This window comes from Athene cunicularia (genome assembly GCF_003259725.1).
Source record: "Athene cunicularia isolate RWA chromosome 9 unlocalized genomic scaffold, athCun1 chr9_part1, whole genome shotgun sequence".
In the NCBI taxonomy this organism is placed as follows: Eukaryota; Metazoa; Chordata; class Aves; order Strigiformes; family Strigidae; genus Athene; species Athene cunicularia.
In genome coordinates this window covers 10,028,107-10,052,046 of record NW_020799110.1, presented here as the reverse complement: position 1 = coordinate 10,052,046, position 23,940 = coordinate 10,028,107, and the positions used below count along the sequence as shown (strand labels likewise).

At 40.5% G+C, this 23,940-nt stretch overlaps 1 protein-coding gene across 15 annotated transcripts in view; it reads left to right on the top strand.

Annotated features, from left to right (window-relative positions):
• Positions 1-23,940, top strand: part of MCF2L2 (MCF.2 cell line derived transforming sequence-like 2) — a 181,072-nt gene that overhangs the window by 131,535 nt on the left and 25,597 nt on the right. For all 15 annotated transcript variants that reach the window (XM_026854534.1, XM_026854533.1, XM_026854530.1 and 12 more), the window contains exons 16-24: positions 1,475-1,541; positions 2,713-2,828; positions 4,088-4,157; positions 9,930-10,022; positions 10,522-10,614; positions 14,314-14,439; positions 19,608-19,829; positions 21,197-21,285; positions 21,705-21,787. In XM_026854534.1, coding sequence (XP_026710335.1) covers positions 1,475-1,541; positions 2,713-2,828; positions 4,088-4,157; positions 9,930-10,022; positions 10,522-10,614; positions 14,314-14,439; positions 19,608-19,829; positions 21,197-21,285; positions 21,705-21,787 — 959 coding nt within the window. The remainder of the gene's footprint in view (positions 1-1,474; positions 1,542-2,712; positions 2,829-4,087; positions 4,158-9,929; positions 10,023-10,521; positions 10,615-14,313; positions 14,440-19,607; positions 19,830-21,196; positions 21,286-21,704; positions 21,788-23,940) is intronic.

Below are 23,940 nucleotides of genomic sequence, written 5' to 3'. Positions count from 1 at the left end.
TTGCTTGATTTATAAAAACCAGGTAACCAGATACAGTCAGAGTGAGCTTCCCAGCAGGAGTGACAGAAATCACTTTCCTGTCTTTATATTTTCCTCTGGAAAGCAGCCTTGAGATGCTTCAAACTTCTGGTACTAAACAGCAGAGGAGCAGATTGCTATGTCCTCCAGTCTCTTGGAGAGCTTTTTACCAAAATGTCAGAACTCTGTATTTTTGCCAAAACCCATAGTTCCTGTAGCATTTACTCTGGAAGTTACCCTCCAGACACACCATGATGTCGTTGGCTGGCTAGTAGCACACTGAGCAAGTACATTTCCAGGGGGAAACCTGGGATTAATGGTACTGATTTTATGTGTAAGGTTGCAGACAGCTCCTGAGTAGAGGGGTCTCCAAGCATAAGATATTTTTCTTCTTTCTAGCTATCACTGATATCATCCTTACCCTAACGTAGGTACAGGGAGACAAATGTTTGTGCTGGTATTGATGCCAAGAGTTGCCTACACTTTACTAGCCTCAGGTTGTGTGCTGCTTATGACTGGCTGTACTGCAGCTCCTCTAGACATTACTCCCTAGTGTCCTCCTGGTGATGTGTTTTTGCTTGATGTAGCTGTGGGTTACAGATTGTTAGGAAGCATGAACCAGGAAAGGAATACTAGGCATTGGTCCTCTTCTACTTGGACAAACTGCTCAAACCCCCGGAAGAGCTATCCTGAAAGTTTTGTTCATAAGACTATTAAAGAGAACATTTTCTTGAGAATATGGGACAACTGATGCATAAAAAAATTGAGGGATTTAATGCAATTCTGTTTTAAAATCTAATTAGTTATTTGTCCAAAAGTGAATTGGTTACATCCATATTTTTGTGAAATAAATCAGGCATCTTCAAGATATATGTCTCCAAGTTACTTAGAAGCATTGAACTAATAGTAGAAAAGTCCAAAATATAGTATAAATATTTTGCTCTAATTTACTTTCATGTTTTCGGGCTTCTGATATCATCCTGCTGCCTATTAAAGAAAGGAAGCCTAATGACCAATTCTGGTTTTGTTTGGCTTTTGTTTGTTTTTTTATAAAAGAAAGCAAACCAGAAATGTAACAGTCTTGGGAAATATAATCCCCTTTTACTGAGTATTGTTAGTTATGATTAGAGAAGGAAACCTTTATTGTTTGCTTTCTTGGGCATTTTTAATCTTTTTCTTCAGATTTGTAGGTATAAAAATAACAGAAGCAACCAAGATGGAGTTTAAAATGAGCTGAAAAAATTATAGTCCAAGGGATGTTTAGGACTTCTAACCTTATCAACAAGGCACAATATTGAAGTATGGAGAAATGTCCGTCAGAGATTTCACAGGAAGGTTTTTTTTTGTATAGTCAGAGGCATAAAAAAGAATTAACAAGGAAAACCATTTTTTCTTTCATGTGTGCTTTGTTGAACTGTTGGTAAACACCGTAACTTTCCATCTTTCTTCTTTTCAGCCACATAATCAATGAGCTGATAGAAACAGAACGGGTTTATGTAGAAGAACTTCAAAGTATAATAGAGGTAAGAAATTCTTCTGTGATGACTTCTGGTGCTTAACCTCTAAGTAATCACTGCGGGTACACATCTTTTATGGGTTGAGCACCCTCACCTCCCACCTTGTGTTTAGAGTACACAGGCTCTGTTAGCAAGATAGCTCAGCCTTGGAGATGGAAAATGAAAAGCATGTTTTGAACATCTTTTCTCAGGGCTTAAAGGAAGAGGCACCTTTTCTGAACCCAGTCCACGGAATGATAAAAGTTGCATGGTTCTCAAAATTATGGCCTGAGAAATAGTTAATAATGTGCCTTTTCAAAATATCATCAATTGGCTTCAGAAGCAGCACCCTTGATTTCCATGGGGCCAGACCCTAAATTTCTGTGAATATAAGTTTGGAAAATGATTGGGGAAAAAAGAAGGCCCTCTTCCCCCTCTTGTTTATTGTCCCATGTAGTGTCTGAACACGGAAAAGAGCAGCTTACATTGCAAATATAACTCTTGAGCTTTTGAAACTCATAGGATAGCAGCATACTTTGTGTGTGTGGAATCTGAGGTCTCTAGTCTGTGGGATGATGGAGGCTGAGTAGAGCTCGGTCATGCTTTTATTTGGGTGGAACTTGAAGGACTTGGGTGGAACTTGAAGGACCATGTGGTTGCTTCTTTATTGGATTTGATCTGTGGGCTCCGACAGCTCTGATAATTGATCTATTACTCTTGAGTTTAAAAAATCTGCACTCAGAATGTTCTTCTCTCAAAGTTTTTATTGAAGAAACACAATCCAGTTTCTACAAGAACAATCAAACAATCAAGCCAAATACCACAGTTCAACAAATAAAGCCAACTAACCCTTTTCCACTGAAGCAATGTAGCAGAAAGATATGTGTCTATCAAACTTAGCAGTTTCCATCCCTACATGACCAAAATGGCTTTTGAATCATCTTTTTGAATCATTTCATATTTTTTTTTGTTAATCCAGTAGCCTGTCCATTTGTGGTTAAAAATGTGTTTTCACAGCTATTGGGGTAAAAGCTCTGGGGAAAATTAGAAGCATGAGAAAAAAAGCAGGCAAGGGAGAAGGCTTTGTATGCTTGGTTGAGAACAAAAAGCACATAGACTGGGGCTTTTCAGTGTGTCAGACACAGTACTTGTTCCTTGGTAAAAACAGGCTGGTTTTATTTTCCACTCTTCTCTGCAGGGGTATGCTTCAGAAATGGACAATCCCAATTTAGTACACCTGATTCCATCTGCACTCCAGAACAAGAAGGAAATTCTTTTTGGGAACCTCCCAGAAATCTACGAATTCCACAACAGGCACGTGGGAACTGGCGTTTGTCCCACACCCTTGGCTGCTACTGGAATTTCTACTCCCTTTATGTGGGGTGGTTTGTCACACACATACACAGGCAGGAAGAGTCATCCTCACTTTGTGTGTCCCATCTCAGATCATGTTTCATCTTTTTTTGTGAAAGATGATGCTCTTTTGTGCATTACTAGTGATTTCCTCTGTTGTTATGCATTTTGACTGTCCCTCATGGCAAGTATTTTACCACCTCTCTTGGTACACTGGTAGTTGTCACAGGACTAAATCCTGATGTTCCTTCTCTGGCAAAACTCCTCTGAGAGGAAGTTTTCTTAGTGTTCAGCTTATTTGTTCTATATTTCTGTTATCACATCAGAAGACGTGATATATTTGATAGCACTTTTCTGAAGGAATTTTATCCTTCACATGATCATAAACCTTTGCAGAAGCCTTGTCCACACTGTGGATAAGGTGTTCTAGTGTCCATAACTACAGAATACCAAGTACGCACGAGATTAACCTCTTTTTGATCCTCTTTCACAAAGCAAAGCTTAGGGCTACTTCTGTAAATTTCCTCCTTTTCCTAGTCTTGATTAAGTAAAACTGTCTGTAGCCAAAGTGAGAATTTAAGAATTCTTTTGGATAGTAATTGCCCATTAGATATAAAAAACATTTAAACAAAATAAAAATCCCTCTTTTGCGAGTTTAAATATTATGCTAGAGTAGTTGATACATAGTAGAAAAATTATTTTCCAGTTTATGTATTATTTTGAAAGAATGTGTCTTTCATTTGAACGACATTCCCCTCCTTTTGCAAGCCTGGTCTTTCTTTCCCTAAAGGCTTAGTGCGTTGACTGCCACTGCAGAAGCCTTTGGACTACATCCCATATTTTCACTGCTTGCTGATTAAGCAACTGCATCTGACAGAGCTTTTCTGTCTTTTCTAGCTGTTCTGAAAAATCATCATCACCAAATGGGAAGCAGGTGTTTGTGCTATATATTGGAAACAAATCTCAACAGCCAGAGGAACCAGATGTATGAGATGCTTGTGAGCAGATGAAAACATGATAATATTGATGAATCAGGCAATCAGCTGTGAACCACATCCCAGTTTCCTAAAATATATATTTCTTTGTGTGTCAGAACTGTTACGTCCCCATTGAATCCTCTTACTACAAAAACATAGGCTTTAGGCTGGATTTACACAGAAGGTAGCACACCATGTGACTGGGATGTTACATTGCTGTTTGCTTTCCTTTCTCCCTCTCAGGATTTTCCTTAAGGAGATAGAAAATTGCATTGAAAACCCCGACCTTCTTGCCCGATGCTTTTTGAAAAGAGTAAGTAAATCCTTTTGCAGGTCTATATGAATATCTATGGTCTTACTGTACAAGTACTTAGAGATTTACTTCTATCCTTTCACTCTGATTGCTTTTGTGAATGAGAGAAACTCTCACAAGCAGATATTCCCAAATCAAGACGCAGTTAACAAGTGTGTATTCTGAAATCTGAACTTTTATCTGGTTTACTGATAGGAAGGGATCTATTACTAGTGTTTTACCAATGTATTTTAAGACCTGGTTAACAAAAAACCTCCAGTGATTCAAATGTTTAACATGCTTTTCATATCAGACCAATCTATACCAGCAGTCTGATGTATCCCAGACACCACCCTACTGTAAATAAGCAGAGAACAGTATCGCAGCGGATTGCTCTGAGTGCAGACAGTACATCCTGTTCCTGCCTTATCTTCTCTCCTTTTCTCTGCACCATTCTGGAGACTTACTCCCCTAGAACTGGCCCAGCAGAGTCTACCACCTTCCTTGCATGGTCAAACCCCACCAGCTCCATAAAGCTCTATGAGGTTGATTCCTTTACTTGTTCACATCATTCAGCAACCCAGTGGGTTTCTCCCCACTTGTATGAAGTGGTATTTGTTTAAAAGTAGAGTGAACTTAGTTCATGAGAAAGTCCAAAGCCAACAGACAGTGGTGGCTTTGGTCAGATGCACGTGTCTTCGCTTCCTGTGACTTTCAGTGCCTAAGTTCCACAACTCTCTCCTCCAAGAGCTCCCAGTCTGTCCCTCCCGCACCACCCCCTCCCGTTAGCATGACTTAGCTCTGTTTCCTGTAACATAACAAAAGGTGCTTGTTTGTATAGCACTCATTCAGAGGCCCTACTAATAAGAAAAAGCCTGGTTTGGTGGGTTGTTACAGTTTTCATAGTCTATAAAAACTGCTTGAATAAGACTCTGTGTTTTGGATGGGAAATGAAGAGGCATGGGAAACAGAAAAATCCATCCTCTTCACCACAGTCAAAGGTACCTCCTGCTTCTACTGTGTACATCTAGCATTTGCTGCGTTTCCAGGATATACGGTGAATCTTTTTTTAACAAGGTGTTGTATGAAATACAGACAGATTTGGATGAAACATACAGTTGTCAGAGGTGTTGACCACTGCCACATCTCTAAGATTTCAATGGTAATTATGAACATGTGATACTTCCAAAGGGTATGCCCCCAATTTACAAAGGGTATGCCCCCAATTTACAGACAGGTCAGGCAGAAGAGCATCATATGAGTGTAAATGTGATTATGAGTCTACTGAAATATTTTCTGTTTGATGGCGAAACATTTAGAGCTTGAGTAAATGACACTACTAAGGAATATGTTGTTATCCTAAGATTCAAATGCTGAGCAGGAAAATGTGGTGAAACCATTATGCAAAACGGGATAAACAGTCTTTGAAGAATGCAGATCTTTGAAATCCAAGAAGGAACAAATAGTCTATATGTTGCAAATATCCCTGGATTTGGAGATAAAGATAAATTCTTGATACAGAATTGATCCTGTAATTCTGCAGAAAGTTCAAATTCCATGTTTAAATATTGTAGCTTATGTCTCTCTGTAAAAACAGCTGTTGAGCCCAATTCTCCTCACTGTTCTACCAATATGAAATCAGCAGCACTAAAGCTATGGTTCAGGTGTGAAGTGAAAGCAAATCAGTCCCTCTGTCACCTTTCCTTATCAGTTCCTATGGCCTAGTCAAACAACAGTAAATCTATTGTGAATAAGAGGTTAAATCATGCATTTGCTTTCTCCCTATTTCAAATTTTGCGCTAAGAAAGTAAATGCCTCTCTCTTGAGATGTCTCTGCTCACACAGTAGCACCTTTGATTCAAGAACTTACCCTTATGTTCTGTTTTTAGAAGAAGCCACATGTAGTCCAGAAATTTGTTGTTTCTGTTGGACAGCCGTTAGGAGGCACAAACAAAAGCCTGGTTGTGTGTTTGCGTTCCCCATGATTTGGCAGCTTTTTGCATCTTCCTGCTGAGCAGAGGCTTCTGGCTTGCCCTGTGAGTTATGACTGTGCCTGCTTTGGCACGAGGGGAACTGAAACGGCTGCTGCTCGAGGTGATGCCGAATTCTGGAGGAAACTCACATTGTTGCAGATTCGCTTTTCTCTTTCTCCTTCTTTTATGGGTGTAACCGTCCTGCCACAACATTGTGGTGGGCCTGTGGTTAGAAACAGGCTGAATTTTAGCTTCGTACTTGAAGAATATTGCCCTGTCTGATCACACTGGGACTTTTCAGCCCAAAGCTGCTTCAAAGTGTCCCGAGAGCTGCAGCGAGACACCCTGGTGCCTCCTCCATCCCTTGCCAGTCATCCCGCTGCCGTGTCCCCACACACTCTCCCACCTCCACCAGTGTCACCTGGTGCGCATGGATGTAACCCATTTTTCTCAGGTGATGGCAGAAACAGTCTGTGGCATCCCAGCCTATTTGTCTTCTCTGGCTTCTCTCCTGGGACACAGTATCAGAATCAGTTGGAAGATGAGACAGTAATGCCCCTCTTGTCCTCCCTCCCACTTTGCCTGGCCTTGTCAGGGCATGATCTTCATATGAACTAAATTACAAGTAAGCCAGCTCAACTTTGCCCACATAGCAGCTATTATACTATGACCAAGATGCCTGACCTTGCTTAAAGCTCTGTGTGGCAAGGACTGTACTGAATGGATCTTGCAGGATGGGTCTTCTAGTGCTTTATCAGCAACACGCAGGACACTCCGGGCTGATCTGCTAAACGTGTGGCTGGGAAGGATAGCTTACCAAACCAAGGTAAGAATGCCCAGGGAGAAACAAAAGGTGTGTCAAACTGCTTACCAGTATGTGCCAGGTGAGGTGCCTGACAGGAGTGACTCACTGTGGATTACCAGTGTTTACTTACTCATATTGCTAACCTTGGAAAAAAAGAATAATTTAATAGGAGCCAGCAGTTGGGGCACTTGGTCATTCAGGGAGAAAAAGACATTTAGAAAAGGAAGCTATCTTTGAAAGGACTGGAGCAGTTGACCAGAAACCTGTGAGTTGAATTCAAAGGCCTAAATTCTAATCTGAAGCAGAATTTATTCATAAATCAGCAGTGAACAAAGATAATTGGAACTGTGGATATATGGCTGTGGTGGGTTGACCCTGTCTGGATGACAGGTGCCCACCACAGCTGCTCTATCCCTGCCCTCCTCAGCGGGACAGGGGAGAGAAAAGGTAACGAAGGGCTCATGGGTCAAGATAAGCACAGGGAGAGATCACTCAGCGATTACCGACATGGGCAAAACAGGCTCAACCTGCAGAAATTAATTTATTACCAACCAAACCAGAGTAGGATAATGAGAAATAAACACTAAATCTTAAAAACCCCTTTCCCCCACCCCTCCGTTCTCCTCGGGGTTAACTTTACTCCTGATTTTCTCTACCTCCTCCTCCCCATCGGTGCAGGGGGATGGGGAATGGGGTTTGTGGTCAGTTCATCACACATTATTTCTGCCACTCTTTCCTCCTCAGCAGGAGGACATCACACCCTTCCCCTGCTCCAGCCTGGGGTCCCTTACCCGGTCTGCAGCGCCTCATGACCCGCCCCAGCGGGGGCTCCTCTCCCCACGGGGCCACAGGCCCTGCCAGGAGCCTGCTCCAGTGTCGGCTTCCCACGGGGTCACCGCCTCCTCTGGGCACCCACCTGCTGTGCTGTGGGGCCCTCCCCGGGCTGCAGGGGGGTCTCTGCTCCCCCGGGGCCTCCCTGGGCGCAGGGCACAGCTGCCTCACCGTGGGCTGCCCACGGGCTGCAGGGGAACCTCTGCCCCGGGCCTGGAGCGTCTCCTCCCCCTCCTGCACTGACCTTGGGGTCTGCAGAGCTGTTGCTCTCACACATTCGCATTCTTCTCTCCCAGCTGCAATTGCTGCTGCACAGCTTTATTTTCCCTCCCCTCTCAAAAAATACAGGAGAGGCGCTACCACCATCACCGATGGCCTTGGCCAGCAGTGGGTCCGCCTTGGAGCCGGCTGGCAGTGGCTCTGCTGGACACAGGGGAGGCTTCTAGCAGCTTCTCCCAGAAGCCACCCCTGTAGCCCCCCACTACCAAAACCTTGCCACGCAAACCACCGTGGAAAGGGAAAGCATTGCAGGAGAGATGAACATGGTGTACAAGTACCAGCAAGAAGTCAGAACTTCTAGATAGGAAAATAGAGATGTGTGGAACATTTAAGACTGGGATTTGAGTAATTAGACAATTAATTATTTCTTGGCGTTTTAGAGCTTGATCGTGGTAACCTCACCAGGAATTTCCTATTCTTTACACTATTACAAAACTTAAAGTTGTATTTAAAAATGTACCTGCCTGAGCAGGTGTCACAGATTGAGGCAGTAGTAGATGCCCTGTGACAAATTACTGGTAAATTGTTGATTATTGTACCTTTTCTTTAAATTTAGGTTGGTACTTTTCTCTTACCCCTAATCTTGACCGTTGCTGTCTCTGTTCTTCTTGCGCAGTCCAGTTAGGTTTCTGTGGGCCAGGAACAAATTGTAAAGTTTGGTTACACTTTATTATTTACCTCCTGCTAACTTCCCAAGGCAACACGTACAAACAATTCTATTTGTGTGAAGAAAACACTCTGCTTGTTTTGAAACAGCACCATTAATACTCTATTGAGTTGCAATGGAGCTTTCAGTATTGTGTAACCCTTCAGGAGTAAGGTGTTACATGGCAGAGCTCTGCTTTCACACCTGATTCTCCAGGGTGACACTAGTATAGGTCTCTATAGAGGAAGATAGCAACAATACTGATTTCTTCTAGTAATTCTATACAAAAGAAAAAGCTTTCCCTGCACCAAGAGTGTATAGGCACTGCCTACTGTGCTGAAAGCACAGAGGCAAGAGCCAGGAGTTCCCAAGATTTATTTTTGGCACTGTCTTTGATTCACTGAAGTCACATCCACCAGGATAGGTGCAGACAGAGATGGGAAGCTCCCAGCTGGTCAGACACGGCCAGCCCTGCTCGGGAGCCTGGATGGCACTGCTCCACGGTCGCGTGGCTGTAGGGCTTCTGTGCCAACCCAGCGCAGTTAGTGAGCTGAGAACCTGGCAGATGCATGTCTGTCTGTCTGAATCCACCCACAGAGCCTAGGGAGCTCAAAATACACCCCTCTGGGCTTTTATAGAGATTGCTTTGCTTTTCACTGAAGTCGGTGAGATTTTTGCCATAGACTTCAGTGAGAGCACCTGGAGCATAGTCAAAGGTAAATAAAGGTCAAGTGAATCCACCCACTTCTAATTGGGATAAACAGAGTTTAAATACTTCCCCTTGCAAGGCCTGAGACATCATCAAGAAAAACTTGCTGCTTTTTAATTCATCCTTGTACTATTGAGACCAAATGCTATTTTTGAAGTGTTTTGAACATGCAGACCTTAGCTAAGTGGTGAGCATTGTAGCAGTTACCAGTCTGTGCTGTTAACAATGCTTACAGTTCTAATGTTTTCAAACCACGTATTCCCCTCACTGGAAGAGAACTGTTTTGAAATTAAATTATGTGTCTTCCAGTCTGTGGTCTCCTTGCTCTGTGCAAAAAGTGAGAAAAAATAATCTAATTTTCAGGTGTATTTAACTTTACAGGAGTAAAAAGCAAGTTCAGTAGCTTCCTATTTTTTTTTTATATACAGAGCTATCCCTGTGTATTACTTACTTCAGGTGTTTGGATGAAGGGTAAGAAAAAGTGTGACTCAAGGCAGATTCTCTGTGAATTCTTTTTTCTCACCTTACTTAAACTCTCTTTTTCTTGCAGAAAGAGGACCTCCAAATATATGAAAAATACTGTCAGAACAAGCCAAGGTCTGAAGCTCTCTGGAGACAGTGTGGAGACAGCATCTTTTTTCAGGTGGAGTTCCATTGCAGACTAGCAGTGCTAGGCCATCAAAGCTTGTTTTTCTTCTGTATTTCTTCTTTCTTTAGAAAACCTAGAGCAATATACAGACTTTTCTGCATGCTTCTTATACTGATGGCAGGTGCTCTCCACTGGAGACTGCCTACTGCTCCTAGGTAGAGTAGCAGGTAGGTTTCCTGGACAGGAGCCTGACTCTTCAGGCTGTACCCAAAGCAAAGAAGTGCTGGCTTCCTTGCAAACCCTGGGTGATTGCGATCTCATCAGCAGGGCATGCCAGATTTCAACACTAAGCTGAACCTAAACATTAGCTCTTGTTTAGTTATATTTTCACTAGGATATAAGTAACCTAGAAACTCCTGTGCAGATGGAACAAATTTCACTCTCAATTAGTTCACAGACATACAATCTTAAGATTAACAAATGAAAATGACGTTGATGTCTTCCCTGTGTTTCAAGAAACAATTGTATTTTTCTTTCCTGTTGTCTCTTACAGGAATGTCAACGTAAGCTGGATCATAAACTCTCACTAGATGCTTATCTCTTAAAGCCAGTCCAGAGAATCACAAAGTACCAGTTGCTGTTAAAGGTAAGTTCTCCATGACAATGCAAAGAATTCCAATGTATAGCTTGTTTTACTTACAGAATTACATATCAACATTATTTGTTGAGGATGACCTGGAAATAAATCCTCTCTTGGTTCTTCAACAAGTACGTTGTAATGCTAAGTTGTAAAATGGTAACAAACTGTCAGAGAAAGGACTTCTCTTTCAGAATAAGTACATACTTGTATACTAAGCAGTAGCAGTATACTAACTATATATACTGTTACATATATAAAGTAATATATTTTATATAGTAAGTACTTTATTGTCTTCTTTATTTTTTTATTTATCTTTAAACAGATATTGAATTTGGCTTTGTTGGATCAGTATGTGGTCTTAGGGTTTGAAAACAGGAACTGATGCTTTAAATCCTGTCTCTGACATCTGTCCCTGTTTAACAAAACCCTTTCAGCTCTCTGAACCTGATGTTTTCCCGTGGTTGTGACTCAAACCTTTCAGACCGAGCCACTCCCCTTTGGTGCTTCCGTTTTAAAGACCCAGCTAACAACAAGTTGTAACTCTTTCACGGGATGAATACGTGAACTTCCCTCTTGATTTGGTTGGAACTGTGATTGGTCCGTGCTTGAAATTTCTGTCTGAACTGGGAAACAGGAAATATATGCTCTCAAAACAATGGCATTTTTTTAAGACAGTGGCTTAAATTTCTGTCTTAATCTCCTCAGTTCTTAAAAAAAATACTTACTGACTTTCCTTATGGGAAAGTCATGAAGGTGAATTACATGCCGTTCTCAAGCTTCTGGACATAATGTCGTGTTGTGTACTGTCATGAAATTTAGCATGAAATTTGCAATTAAGATTTTAGGCTGTAACTTTATTTGCTAATAGCTACCATGGCACTGGTCAAATTGTTACAGTTTAAACCATGAGGATCTGGCTGGCCATTCACTTGTGCAGTATTTCTGTGACCTGTTGATGAACTTTACACAAAACTGTAGCATCCAAATATTGAAGGGGGATATTAACAAGGATGCAACTTCACTGATTCCAGTAGATTTACATCAACATAATCCAGAAGTAAATTTGGCTCTATTTCTTGAAATTATTCTGTGACAAGGGAGAAAATGTCAAGGTCTTCAGAAGAGCAAGAATAAACCAGATTCTACTTTTAATTTGAAATATGACTGTAAATAAAACCAAGATTAGATCAAGGAGTAAAATTCTCAGGCAAAACAGGTTGCAGCCATTGGGGTTGAAGCTGGTCAGACCAGTTTTGTACTTAACAACAACACATTGGCACGACATTTCCTTTGTCAGGGATTATGAGACCTGTGAAGATGGTGCACTCTTTCCCTGGCAGTAGGAGCATTTAAAGTGTAGGAAAAGGGGAGTCAGTGAAAAATTGGTAACAACCATGTGCCTAAGAAGCTGTGTGCCTTGAATGATGGGCAGATTCGTTTTAAATTATGGATCGCAATTATTGCAACCCTCTGGTTTCAATCATTTTAGCTAATATTAGAAAGCAGCGTGACCACTACACAGAGAGCAGGAATCCATCCTCATCCTAGAAATTGTGTAATAGGTGCCATAGGAATGCATCTTGCTTTTACCTTCTAAGCCCTGGTCACCCAAGCACTTGGCAAAAGACTGTTGCTGTTTAGGGTTTGCAAGAATTACCTCTTTGCAGCCCTGTTTTACAGGAACACAAGTGCCTCAGCGTTTGTATTAAATGATTTACAAACTCAAAATTTGGCTCAAAATTATATGCCTGAATGAAAACTATGTCAATGGCCACCCCTGCTGAAGGGGTCTAATTCCTACTATAGTAAAGAATAGTAAAGTTAGTAGAGTCTCAATTCATTCCTAGGTATATTTCTGGAGCATAGTTTCTGTTGATATTGTAGTCAGCATAAAGAAACAAAACTAAACTCACTTACAGTACAGTTCTTAGTGAGGTGCTATTATTATAAGTTATCTCTTAGTTTCTTCACAGCTTGCATTTCTGAAATGAAAATTGCATCCAGACAAATGTTTCCTTAATTCCACTGGTCGCTATATAAGGCAGGAACAAGTCAATAATGATGAAAAAAATGGTTATTTGATTATGAATTCTGTCACTGGAAATATTGTCTAATTAGCAACCAATAAACATTCAGCTGATTTTTTGGTGCTTGGAATCTGCATCATTTATCGCAGGTCACTATACGTGATCAGTTATCTTACTACTTCTAGTTACAGTCATCTTACTTTTTCTGTTCAATGGTAGGAATCCTGATTGGCTTTGGTTTCAAATTCTATGGTGTAGTCTTGGGATCTTCCATCTGCTTTGAGATTCCTGTCTTCTCGACTGTACCAACCATATGTGGGCTTGTATCTGTTAAGATTTTCTTCCCTAGATCCTTTTAGCAGAGATACAGAGTCTGATTCTGATCTCAGGTGTATACTCATTGGCAGTAACTGCTTTATATACAATACAGTGAGGAAAAACCATCTGTGCATCTGAATCAGGTTCAGGGCTACTCTGTAGGCAGAAGAGCAAGAGACAAGGCAGTTAATTTAATTTAAAATGAAGATTTTAGTGTCTTTCAGGATTTGTATAGATTATAATCATTGGTTACAAGAAGAGAATTAAGTCCTGAGCTATGACTAGAACTTTTCAAGCAAAAGACATATATAGAAATAAGAAAACTCATCCTTGTAAGGAACTGTACTGGGCTACGTAAGTAGTTGGCCCTAAATATTTTCAACTCTAAACAAGATCTCTGAATGTGATTACAGAAACTGAGCCCTCAAAAGGTTTTGTTTGTTTATTTGCTTTGGGCACATGCTTCTTAACTTGTCCAGAACTTTTTCTCTTTTTCCTTGTGCAAAGATTGGAGGATGGAATAACTTCCCTTATTTCAAGCAGAATATAAGGTTTGATGAATTGTTAGGTGTCAGCAATGATCTTCAAAATTACTATCTCTCAAAAAAAGTTTTCAAATTTGCAAATGTAGATCTGTAGATTGTAGTGGAGAGGTAGAGAATAAGAGGTGGGGAAGATTTATAGTAATCTGGTCTCTTTCAACGCCCCAAAAATTAACAGCTGAAAAACCCGTTTTATAGATTAAAGAAGTCTCATTTAGTTTAAGGAAGAGACATTTGTGAGATGATTTGACCATAAGTCTACAAGCATTTACACAGGAAGTGACTTCTTCCCATGCAGAATTTCTTTATCTGACCAGAGCTTGCTAAAACGTGAGAAGTAGAACGTCAAACCTGCTATATTCAGACTAGAAAAAAGTTTTTATTTTTAACAGTGGTAATAAGTACCTTGTGGAACAAATTGCAAAGGGAAATGGTGACTTTTCTAACACCTGAAATCGTTATATTAAGATTGAGTTTCTTTTCTAGCAGATGTGGAGTAAAAAAACCCCTGGATGTAGTTCTGTGACATGCAAGAAGTTCATTGTAAATATGTTAGAATGGTCCTGTCTCATCTTAAATGAACCCATAAAACTTGAAAATATCCAAAAGGTCAAAATGTACATCGTCAGTAACAATCCTGGTGAACATCTTGTTTGGTTGGTTGGTTGGTTTGGCTTGTTTCTTTTTTTTTTTTTTTTCCTATAGTTTTGCTACTTTGTCTATGCAGTGCAGATTTCAGGGAGGATTGTCTTATGGTGGCTTCTGGTATAAGACATTTTCAAGTTGTTTCCGTATCTTTTTTTTTTTTTTTAAATCAGGAAATGCTGAAGTGCAGCAAGAACTCGGAGGGTACCGCTGAATTGGAAGAAGCCCTGGCCACAGTGCTGGATATCATCAAATCAGTAAATGACTCCATGCACCAGATAGCAATCACAGGATATGAGGTATTATTTGCTGTTGCTCTTACTCTGGTCTTGACCCAGCCAATGTTCCTCTCATCACTGATCATGCTGTGCCCGTGGCTGCTGTGCTTTGCAGGAGCCTGTGCTGTGTTCTTGAAGGATGCTACTCGGCAGCATGTTGTGGTGACTAAAAATACACGTCAGCCTACCTATCATGTGGAGGTGGGAGTGTGAATGTGGGGGGGAAGTGGGACAAATGCGGTCCTTCTGAGTAATCACACCCAAAACTCATTTTGCAGGCGAGAGGCAGTGAGTGTGACAGACACAACTTAAGAAATTTGCACTATGCAACTCAAGTGTTTCCAAATCTTTTGCACTTAGGGAGGAAAATTTGGCTTCCATTTGAAGTGGGTAATAGAATCCATCCCAGAGACTGGTAAACTCATCTGAAACATGAAATAACCACAGTGCAAATCAAAGGCCACCAATGTATGTATCTCTGCTGAAACTCCATTGAAGTCATATGACTTTCAAGAACTAGTGTTGCCTACACAAAATGAGCCCTTAAGTGAGAAGTGGAAGTGATTGACACATAAAGGAGAAACACGCCTGGTGAAATGAGGCCTGAGGGTCATGTGGTTGCCCATTTTGAAATAGTTGCAGGATAAGAGTGTCAAGAAAAAACAATATACTGAGAAGCTGTGTTCAAGTAATTATTAGATCAGAGTAACAGGGTTTAGTCTGGACAGCAGGAAAACAGTATTTTATGCAGAATGTGACTTCCAAAGAGAGTGCTGGGGTCTATACTGACTGTGTCTGGGTGGGAAGAGTTACTCTGTGTTTTGTAGGATGGAGTGGCTTCAGGAGTTTTAATTTCTATAGTTTTCTGTGCAAGCACATCTACATCTGGTAGCTGAGGAAGCCATGCCCTCTGTCAGCACTATTTTATAAATGAATTTAACTGCTTGCTCGGCTGTGTGTCATAGATCACTGCTGTACACAGTTGGAGATGCTCCTGTGGACTGTGCATTACATGTGAAATGAGAACATGAGTTGTTACCCCGCAGTGGCTGTACTGGGTTGAATGAGAAGCGGTGGCCACTTTGTTCTATTAGCAAACACACAAATGAGCTGTAGTGCTTGTGGATCAGAGAAACGCCACAGGTCCTGAGCATAACTTAGGTCTCCCAAACCTGTCAAACTTAAGTAAAGCATATACTTTACCCTGGCCTGCACAGCTGTGAGCTATGCCCATCATGAATTGATCAGTGGGGTCTTGTGCTCTATGTCTTTAAAGACAGATCTTGGTGCAGACTACAAATCTAGCATGAAGTTTTCCTGCTTAGTTTAGATTAGCAGTATCTTTTTGATATGATTGCCATCTAATTTTCAGTTTTTCCAAGTTTTCTCAAGGTAGGAGAAGCCTACTATTTTCCAATTTGTTGGCTGAACAGGAATAGTTCATGTTTTTTAATTTCTCAAACATAGAAGGTGAAATCCAGCATCTGACTGTTTCAACCACTGAAAGTTCTTAAAGAATTATTTAGTAATCTCTCTCCTGCTGGAGCAGAAATGCTGTATATTTTTGAATCTTCGCTGAACAAATCTTAACTTCAGTAACACAAAGGAAAACACTAGTCTTAAAATGAAATATTTTATGCTGGTGTAATTGGATGTTAAAAGTATTCTCAGCTATACATTTTATTTAAGTATAGAGAGACAAGCCAATAGCTTAAAGTGACTCCCTGCAGATGATGATTTGTCCAAATATGTTTAAACTGATACTGCTAAAACCACTGAGACCTCTAAAACTCAATGGTAAAATTAATTCTGTATGGTTTATTCCTTTTTGTATTTCTTGAGAATGAAACCAAACCTGGTTCACTTTAGCAGTCAGTTTTCCTTTTAGTTTTCCTACTCTTGGGAAACTGTTTTGTTTTATTTAAAGCCAGCAGCAAAACTTGTGTTCACTTTTCCATCACAGTAGACAAACTTTCCCATCTAGCACTTTTGTTTTGTGAAAACTTTTTCCTGGAGCAGTATAAATGAACATCCAGACACCTCTGCTTTATTCAGGTTTCTCCAGACTTTCTTTTATGGACTTTCTGGAGACAGGTGTTTTTGTCCTGGTGCCACCGTTCTCAGTACTCAGGGTGGTTTTGTTTGATGTGACTTTTTGAATTACTGGTTACTGTGACAGCCTGCTGGCTCCCCTTGGGGTTTCCAGCAACTGGTGCACAAACTGGTAACTTGTACATTGCTGAACATGTTGCCTTGTTCAGCAGTTTCTCATTTGAAATAATCAGGTCTTCATTTGTATTTGCAGGAAAGACAAGGCTTTTCCTGCGGGGGGTCAGTAGTGAGTCTTTTACAGCCTCCTTGGTGTCAGGAGCAAAGGCTTGTGAAAGCTTCTCTAAACCATTCTGGTTATGACTAATTCTGAGTGTCTCAGAGATTCATTTTAGAAAGACTCTTTAAAGCCTGGCTATTACTATTGCAGACTTGAACTGGTCAACATGGGCATGGGAAGCTCATGGATACAGTATGTCTTTTACTTCCCCAGTTTCCATTATTTCTGATTCACCCCTGAAGAGAAAGTTAGCTTGCTTTCTGTTTCCCAGTTTAAATGTATGTATAGTTACAGAAATTTTACAAAAGTTTGTTCTTAAACACTTCTGTAAGGGATGAGCAGAAAGAGCTTCTCCAAGAAAGGTAACATCCTGAACAGAGGAGATCTATCCAGATTCCTATCCATATAAATGTTGGGATCATTCTTTTGCCTATTCCTTACTTTCAAATCTCAGAGTAGTTTTGTACTCGGGAACTCAATGGACCATTCCTGCTCCTTTTCAGCTTCTACTTTTGAATTTGTCAGCCTTCCATGAAATGCCAGATATAGCTCCAAGGACTAGATTCTTGTCTCTGCTTTGTTAGCTGAACCAAAAGATATGACAAAGTGGAACATGGCTGCTGTGTAGCCTGATGCTTACAGTATTCCTGAGATGGTCTGTTACACGATTATTAAACGGGGTGAAAGAGGATAAAGCCAATAATTTCTTCTCCCTGTTCCACCTGTCCCAGGTGCTCAGCTGTGATGCCTAATAAACACCTCCCATAGTTCATCTTGTGGAGTCTTTCCCACACAGGTATGATAGAAATATTTGCCTAGGACACCTTTCAGGGAAGGGTATTATGCCAGCAGAAAAGCAGGTTTTGTGGCAGCTGATGAACACTCCTAATTACATAGGATATGCTGCTTCTTGGACCTTGTGTTAGAAATTGCTAACATGTAAGTTTGGAGTTGGTTTTGTTTTGTTTTTATTTTTGAGCAAACACACAAAAAAAGTAAAGCTTGGAGAGCAGAAGCTTTAGAGACGTTTCCTACTACCATCCTACCATTTGTATACAACCTGGCCTGGGTAGTTTGTCCATGAATTAAGCAGCACTTAAGCTATTCATATGTATCTCTCAGCTTCCATAAACATGAGATACAGTGTATTGTTCTAACAGGGAATAATTATATGTGGGATAGCGATCAAATCCTGCATTTTAAATAAACTTCCTTTAGGACAAAATATTGCTGTCCACAAGCACAAGTTACCGGAGTGTCCTACTCTCTTTTTGCTGCCCACACTGAAAAGAGTCCAGGGCTTGTGGACTAATATTCAAAGTCTTTTGTGAGATTGCTGCAGACTGCCATCCCTGTCCATCCTCTTTCTCTGCAGTGGTAGCCTCCTGCTTTTTGCTATAATCCCAGCCCTAGATCCAAGATTGAAGAGATGGACCTATCACAAAAGTTGAACTGAGTTTCTGGATCTCAGTGCCTGGAGTGACAGGAGCCTCTCACCATTGTCAGAACTATGTAGAAAATATGTTTGTTTTATTTAGCTGTACATCTCATCAGTATGCTTTCCACAGGCTTGCAGTCTACACCCACATGCACATATAAATACAAATACACACAGTCCTATATGCACAAATAAAAAAAAATCTGACTCTATATATTAGAAATGAGAGACTGTTAGAGAAATTACTGAGGTTTTTTGAATGCTCTGGAGATTCTAATAATACCCTGATATGGAGTGAAAAGGTACCTAATCAAACCCTGATTCTGCAGTTGTATTGAGGGTAGAGGATGGGGAGTGAGAGGGAGAACAGTTTGCTATCTGTAGTTTAAGGTATGAGACATTCCCACTTGGAGACATCATCTTCACCTTATAATCAACAGAACTACAAATGCTGAAAATAAGTACTTTAATAATGCCCTGAGCTTATTCCCTTAAACCACTCAAAGAAAAACTTGCTGCTGGGATAATTATGTTTATCATTATTTGTTGAAGCCCATTACCATATAGATGTTGCCATGTTTTCTATCCACACATTGCTACACTCTTTAGTACTGAACTGTGCTATAAATACTTGTGCTGGTGGCATCTGAGCCAAATACTTATATCAGTTGAAGTATTTACCCATCAACAGTCTTCAGACAAGGGCTTTAAGTTAGTAAAGTCTGGTTTCTGCTTAGTTTCATTCTCCCTCAGGTACTTTTATGGCTCCTTGGTGCACTTACTCCCTCTTTGCCCAGGGCTGTGCAGCACTGCATGGTTTGCAGATGGGGAGCTGAGAAACTACTGACAAAGCTTTTAAGGACTATTTTGCAATGGGAGGGAATTACACACCTACATACCTTTAGACACCAGTCTGTGTCTTCAGACAGCTAAGCATCTTTCAGGGTTTTGCCCAGGGATAGAAGAAGCTGGTAGCAGAGCAGAACTGAACCCAGATCTTTCAGAGCCAAGGCCTTTGCTTGGATATGTGGACTGCACTGGGCTTCCATACTGCCTTGGAGTCAGGAGTCTTGAAACTCAGTTCTTGTCAGAAGATGCTTCCCCTGAAGTCATCAAGGGAGAGAGCCTGTGAGTCAGATCCAAAGAGGTCCCGAGACACACCTTACACACTAACTGTGGATGGGGAGACAAAGTGAGAATTATGGACATGGAAAACAATGCGTTAATGGTTATATGAAGAAACCACACAGGTTTAGCAAGGAGACATGTGCAGATGGGATTCCAGTGGTCACTCTCCAACAGAAGAGATACTGAGGCACATGCCTCTGCCTGAAAGTTTAAACACCACTAGGGGAAAGAATGGTGCCTGAGATTACCCTAGTCTGAATGTGATGTAGGCTCTCTCTTTTCCTTGCTTGCTAGGGGGATGTCAGTGAGCTTGGCAAACTGTTGATGCAAGGTTCCTTCAATGTGTGGACTGACCACAAGAAGGGGCACAACAAAGTGAAGGACTTGGCTAGATTCAAACCAATGCAGAGACACCTCTTCCTCTATACAAAGATGCTGCTTTTCTGCAAGAAACGGGAGGAGAACACAGATGGTCATGAGAAGACAGCTTCATACAGCTTTAAAAATTCATTAAAGGTAATAAATGTGGTAATGGTGGGGGAGAGAAATAAACCTGGTGTTCTCACAACATGGGAATGTTTCCATGTGGAGACTTGAAGAAAGTACATGCATCTGGGACTATCTTGCACTCCTGAGTAAATGAAAGCTCCTACTGATTTTGATCTAGAAACAGACCCAGCCACATGTCCTGCAGCTCCAGATGTGAGCCTTGGTTTTGCAACTCAGTACAAATGGGCACCTTGTGTGTTTTTGCCCAGTGTCCCATAAAGAAAAGCAAGACTGAACGGACCCAGATCTCTCATTGTTCTGCCTATAAGCATCCTGCAAGTTCAGTTCTATTGCAGGTTTTACTACTGACACCAGTTGAGCAGATATATTCTGTGACAACCGTAGCTACAGATGAATCACAGTGAAGTAGAAGCGTCCTTTTATTTGCAGGAGTGACATTTCCAGGTATGAGTCAGGATATTTGCTGTTAAGATGACATTCATAGGTAGGCCAAATTTTTCCTTTAAGCACATTGGTGTGACGCTTGTGATTTCAGACAACTAACATGGGTCATCACGCTGCAAATTTATTACAGAGTAACCAGACAGGAGCTGTAATAGAACCTGGTTCAAGGAGCAGACCAATTCATATGAATGTTTTAAATTTTTTTCTGTGGAGATAGCAGGAATGATGACATAATCAAAACTGTTTAAATCTTCATATCTAATGCTGAGGCAAATCAGAACAAGGGGGATGAACAAATACAGGAAAAAGATGGGAAGCTTGTAAGTATAGCAGCAGTTGGACCTCAAAATTGTGGTTAAGAATCAATCATTTAAGAAATCTAGAATTATTTTTCCACAGTTCCTTGTTTGTCTTGCCTAGCTAGGCACTTGGCTCCTTGCTCACCAATTTTTTAAATTTTCCTGAAACTCTATCAAACTTTTTGTGTTGTCTGGATTTGCAGATGAGTCATTAAATCTCACAAAGCCCTGTTCCATCCCTCTTCCTCTCTCACCTCAAAAGGTCAGTGATGGCAAGTTGAAAATACCATCTTCTTCAAACTGAAAATTTGTATAGGTGGACAAGAGCCAGGATAGGGTTGAAAACTGACCCACAGTTCAGGAAAAAAAAAGCAAAGAAGAAAAACTCATGATCAGCCATTAGCTTCTGTTACTTTTGAGCACTTAAATTTAAAAAAAAAATTTCCTATAACAGTCAAATAGATGAATGATAAATTAGATGTTGAGAAATAACATGTTCCAAATTTTACTTTTAATGACACCCTAAGGTACAGAAGTGAATGCAGCCTTTTAAAATAGTTCTCAGAGGATAAAGAGTTTAAAGAGTATTGACATTTTCCAGATTACATCTTCTTTTCTATTTTGAAACAGATGAGCACTGTGGGCATTACAGAAAATGTAAAAGGGGATAACAAGAAATTTGAGATCTGGTATAATGGCAGAGAAGAGGTCTACATCTTTTTTTTTTTTTTTTTTTTTTTTTTTCCGCCAAGGACTAGAATTCCTTTCAATTGACTTGCTTTTAAGAAAGTTTTCAGTTTCATGACTTTCACTGTCCTGTACACTCAAGAAACAACAGCCATTGGAAGCGTCATTGTTGTATTGACACTGAAATTAATATATCATTGTGAAAATGGTTATGATTTGGGCTAAAAGTGGAAACAAAGTAGTGGAAAATTACTTGGAATGCTGGACAGAAAAGCAAGGACAGGACCTTAGATTGATGGTAACTTTTCCATCTTGAAGAGCATCCTCTTTGAGCAAAGCTGGCCGCAGTGCTCCATTCCTTGGGAAAATTGAGAGCAAATGTAGGTCAGGGCAGCCAAGTGATGGGCAGCATACTTTGACTAGATCTGCTTTGCTTTTTCCTCTTGTGTTCTCAGGCATCTTCTGTTGAGCTGAAAAACACCTGGATTTCAGAGATTCGCAAAGTCCTGACAGGACAACTGGAAGCGTGTAGAGGTAGGGGGCACAAAGTGAGATCTGGTAATGTTGCTTGCTTTCTGTAGCTGTGTGTGACAGCTTGGAGCTGGGATGAGTTACAGTCCTGTCCAGTACCACCAGTGGGATCAGTAAGAACAGATCTATGCGAGGATGAGCTGGGTGGCTGCAGCATGGCTGGGATTTAAACCCTTGTCCTGATCAAAGAAAATTTCTTAGAACTTTTGAAATGGTATGAATAATTATTCCATTCACAGTTAGCCCAAGGAACATGATTTTTCTCTGTTCTCCCTCTCAAGCCACAACCCTGGAAACATCCATTTACATCAGCATGTGAGGAGATGGGGTTCAGTGTTCACTCTGTGTGTTGTCACTAGACCTGACACAAAAGATCTCCTTCCACATACATGACCTGACACAGCAACTGTTTCTCTCTGTCCTATTGTTTGTTTTGCTTTGTTGGGTTTTTTGAATGTTTTTATTTTAAACCTAGTCACCCACCCTAGGTTTTAAATGTCAGTCAGTTATCCCATCTTTTTATCTTGGTGACCTCCTTGTAAAACACGATTAATGACATTTCCCTCTCTCACAGAGATGTCACTATGAAAATGATTTGTGACATGCCCAACACATGAATGATCAAAGCGAAGCCTCATAAGTACCTAAAATAATAACACTTTTTTTCATTTAAGATATTGAACCCAAGACAGACAAAATTCAGTCAGGTTATTCCAGATAGTAAGAGAACATACTGATGAAAGCTATCTGAGATACTATTCTATTTATGAAAAAGAATGTACAGAGTTCTAAAAGCCATTTTTCAGGCTCTCTCAGGAAAAAAAAAAAAACAAAAACCATACCTCCGTCTAATGTAGACTTTTGCTGGATCCTGGCATTGCTTCTCACCTTGACCTGTCATTTTCTGCTTCTCTCATACACACACCTCTCCTTAAAGCAATGCCAGCAAAGCTTCTCCACCCACATCCTTCAGATTCCTAAGCAGACTTTGTCCTAGATGGAAACATGTTCCTGAGCTTCAACTTTAGACGTCACCTTTATTTCAATTGTCTGTTTCACAAAGACAATGAATTCTTACAACCTCCTTAAGTGGAGGGAAACGACTATGCACATTAGCCTCAGCAATTTAATCCAACCCATAACAATATACTTATTTACAATGCTTATTACTCAGGTCTTTTGTTACTACTATTCTTGTCTCCATCCTTTTTCCTTTTTATTCTGAATTTCACTGTGGTCAGTTCAGGAACTGCTGAGGAAAGAACTCAAGATTTTTATCAGTGCAGCGTCAGGACTTGATCTAGGGACTCTATGGTTTGTAATATTTTCTTCTGAAATGTAAAAGCTGGCTTTACTTAAGCTACCACAGAAGAGTAGCTTATGGAGAAAATGTATGTTTTTAATAGGGTAGAGTGCTAATCCTCCATGTGTGTTTCTAGGCAAAGAAAATGAAGCTTGTATGTCACACAGATGAGCATTTGTGAAATCTTCGTAGCATACAAGACCTATATGCTAGAGTTACTATGCATTTTCCAGAGAAAAATGTGTAGGAATCAAGACTGAAAATTTTTGAAAACATTTCTATTTTTATTTTCTTTGTAGTTTTGTCTTAAGATCATAGGATCCTAGAATATTTTAGGTTTCAAGGGACCTTAGGACATCATAGTCCAACATCCTGTCAAAGCAGAGTCAGTTACTGGTTGAACTCAAGACTTTCTCCATTCTGGTCTTGAGAACATAAAAGTATGATTTTCATCCTAGTCTATGAGCAAAGTGAATCCATCAGAACAGCAGTCAGAGGGTAAAAATTGTATCTTATAGTCTATTGCAACTCTTCCTATTGCCTTTTCCCAACTGATCACATGAACCAAAGCCCTTATTACAGGTACTGATGGCAGGAGGAAAATGCTTTGTCCTGTGGTTTTAAACAGTTGTTTCTGTTTCCAGTGACTAATCAAACAAGAGGCCTTAATTCATGCTTAAACCAAGCCTGGATATTTCTCCAACTGTGCACTGTAATGAGAGAAGGAAGAGGGATACATTTGTTTGTCTGGGCTGTTTCTAATGACTGTTGTTAGGAATTGCAGAGGGGGTTGGAATGTTGGAAGGAACCAGCTGAGGTGACTGAGTGAGTAAAAGGCAAAGAAGGTGGCCAA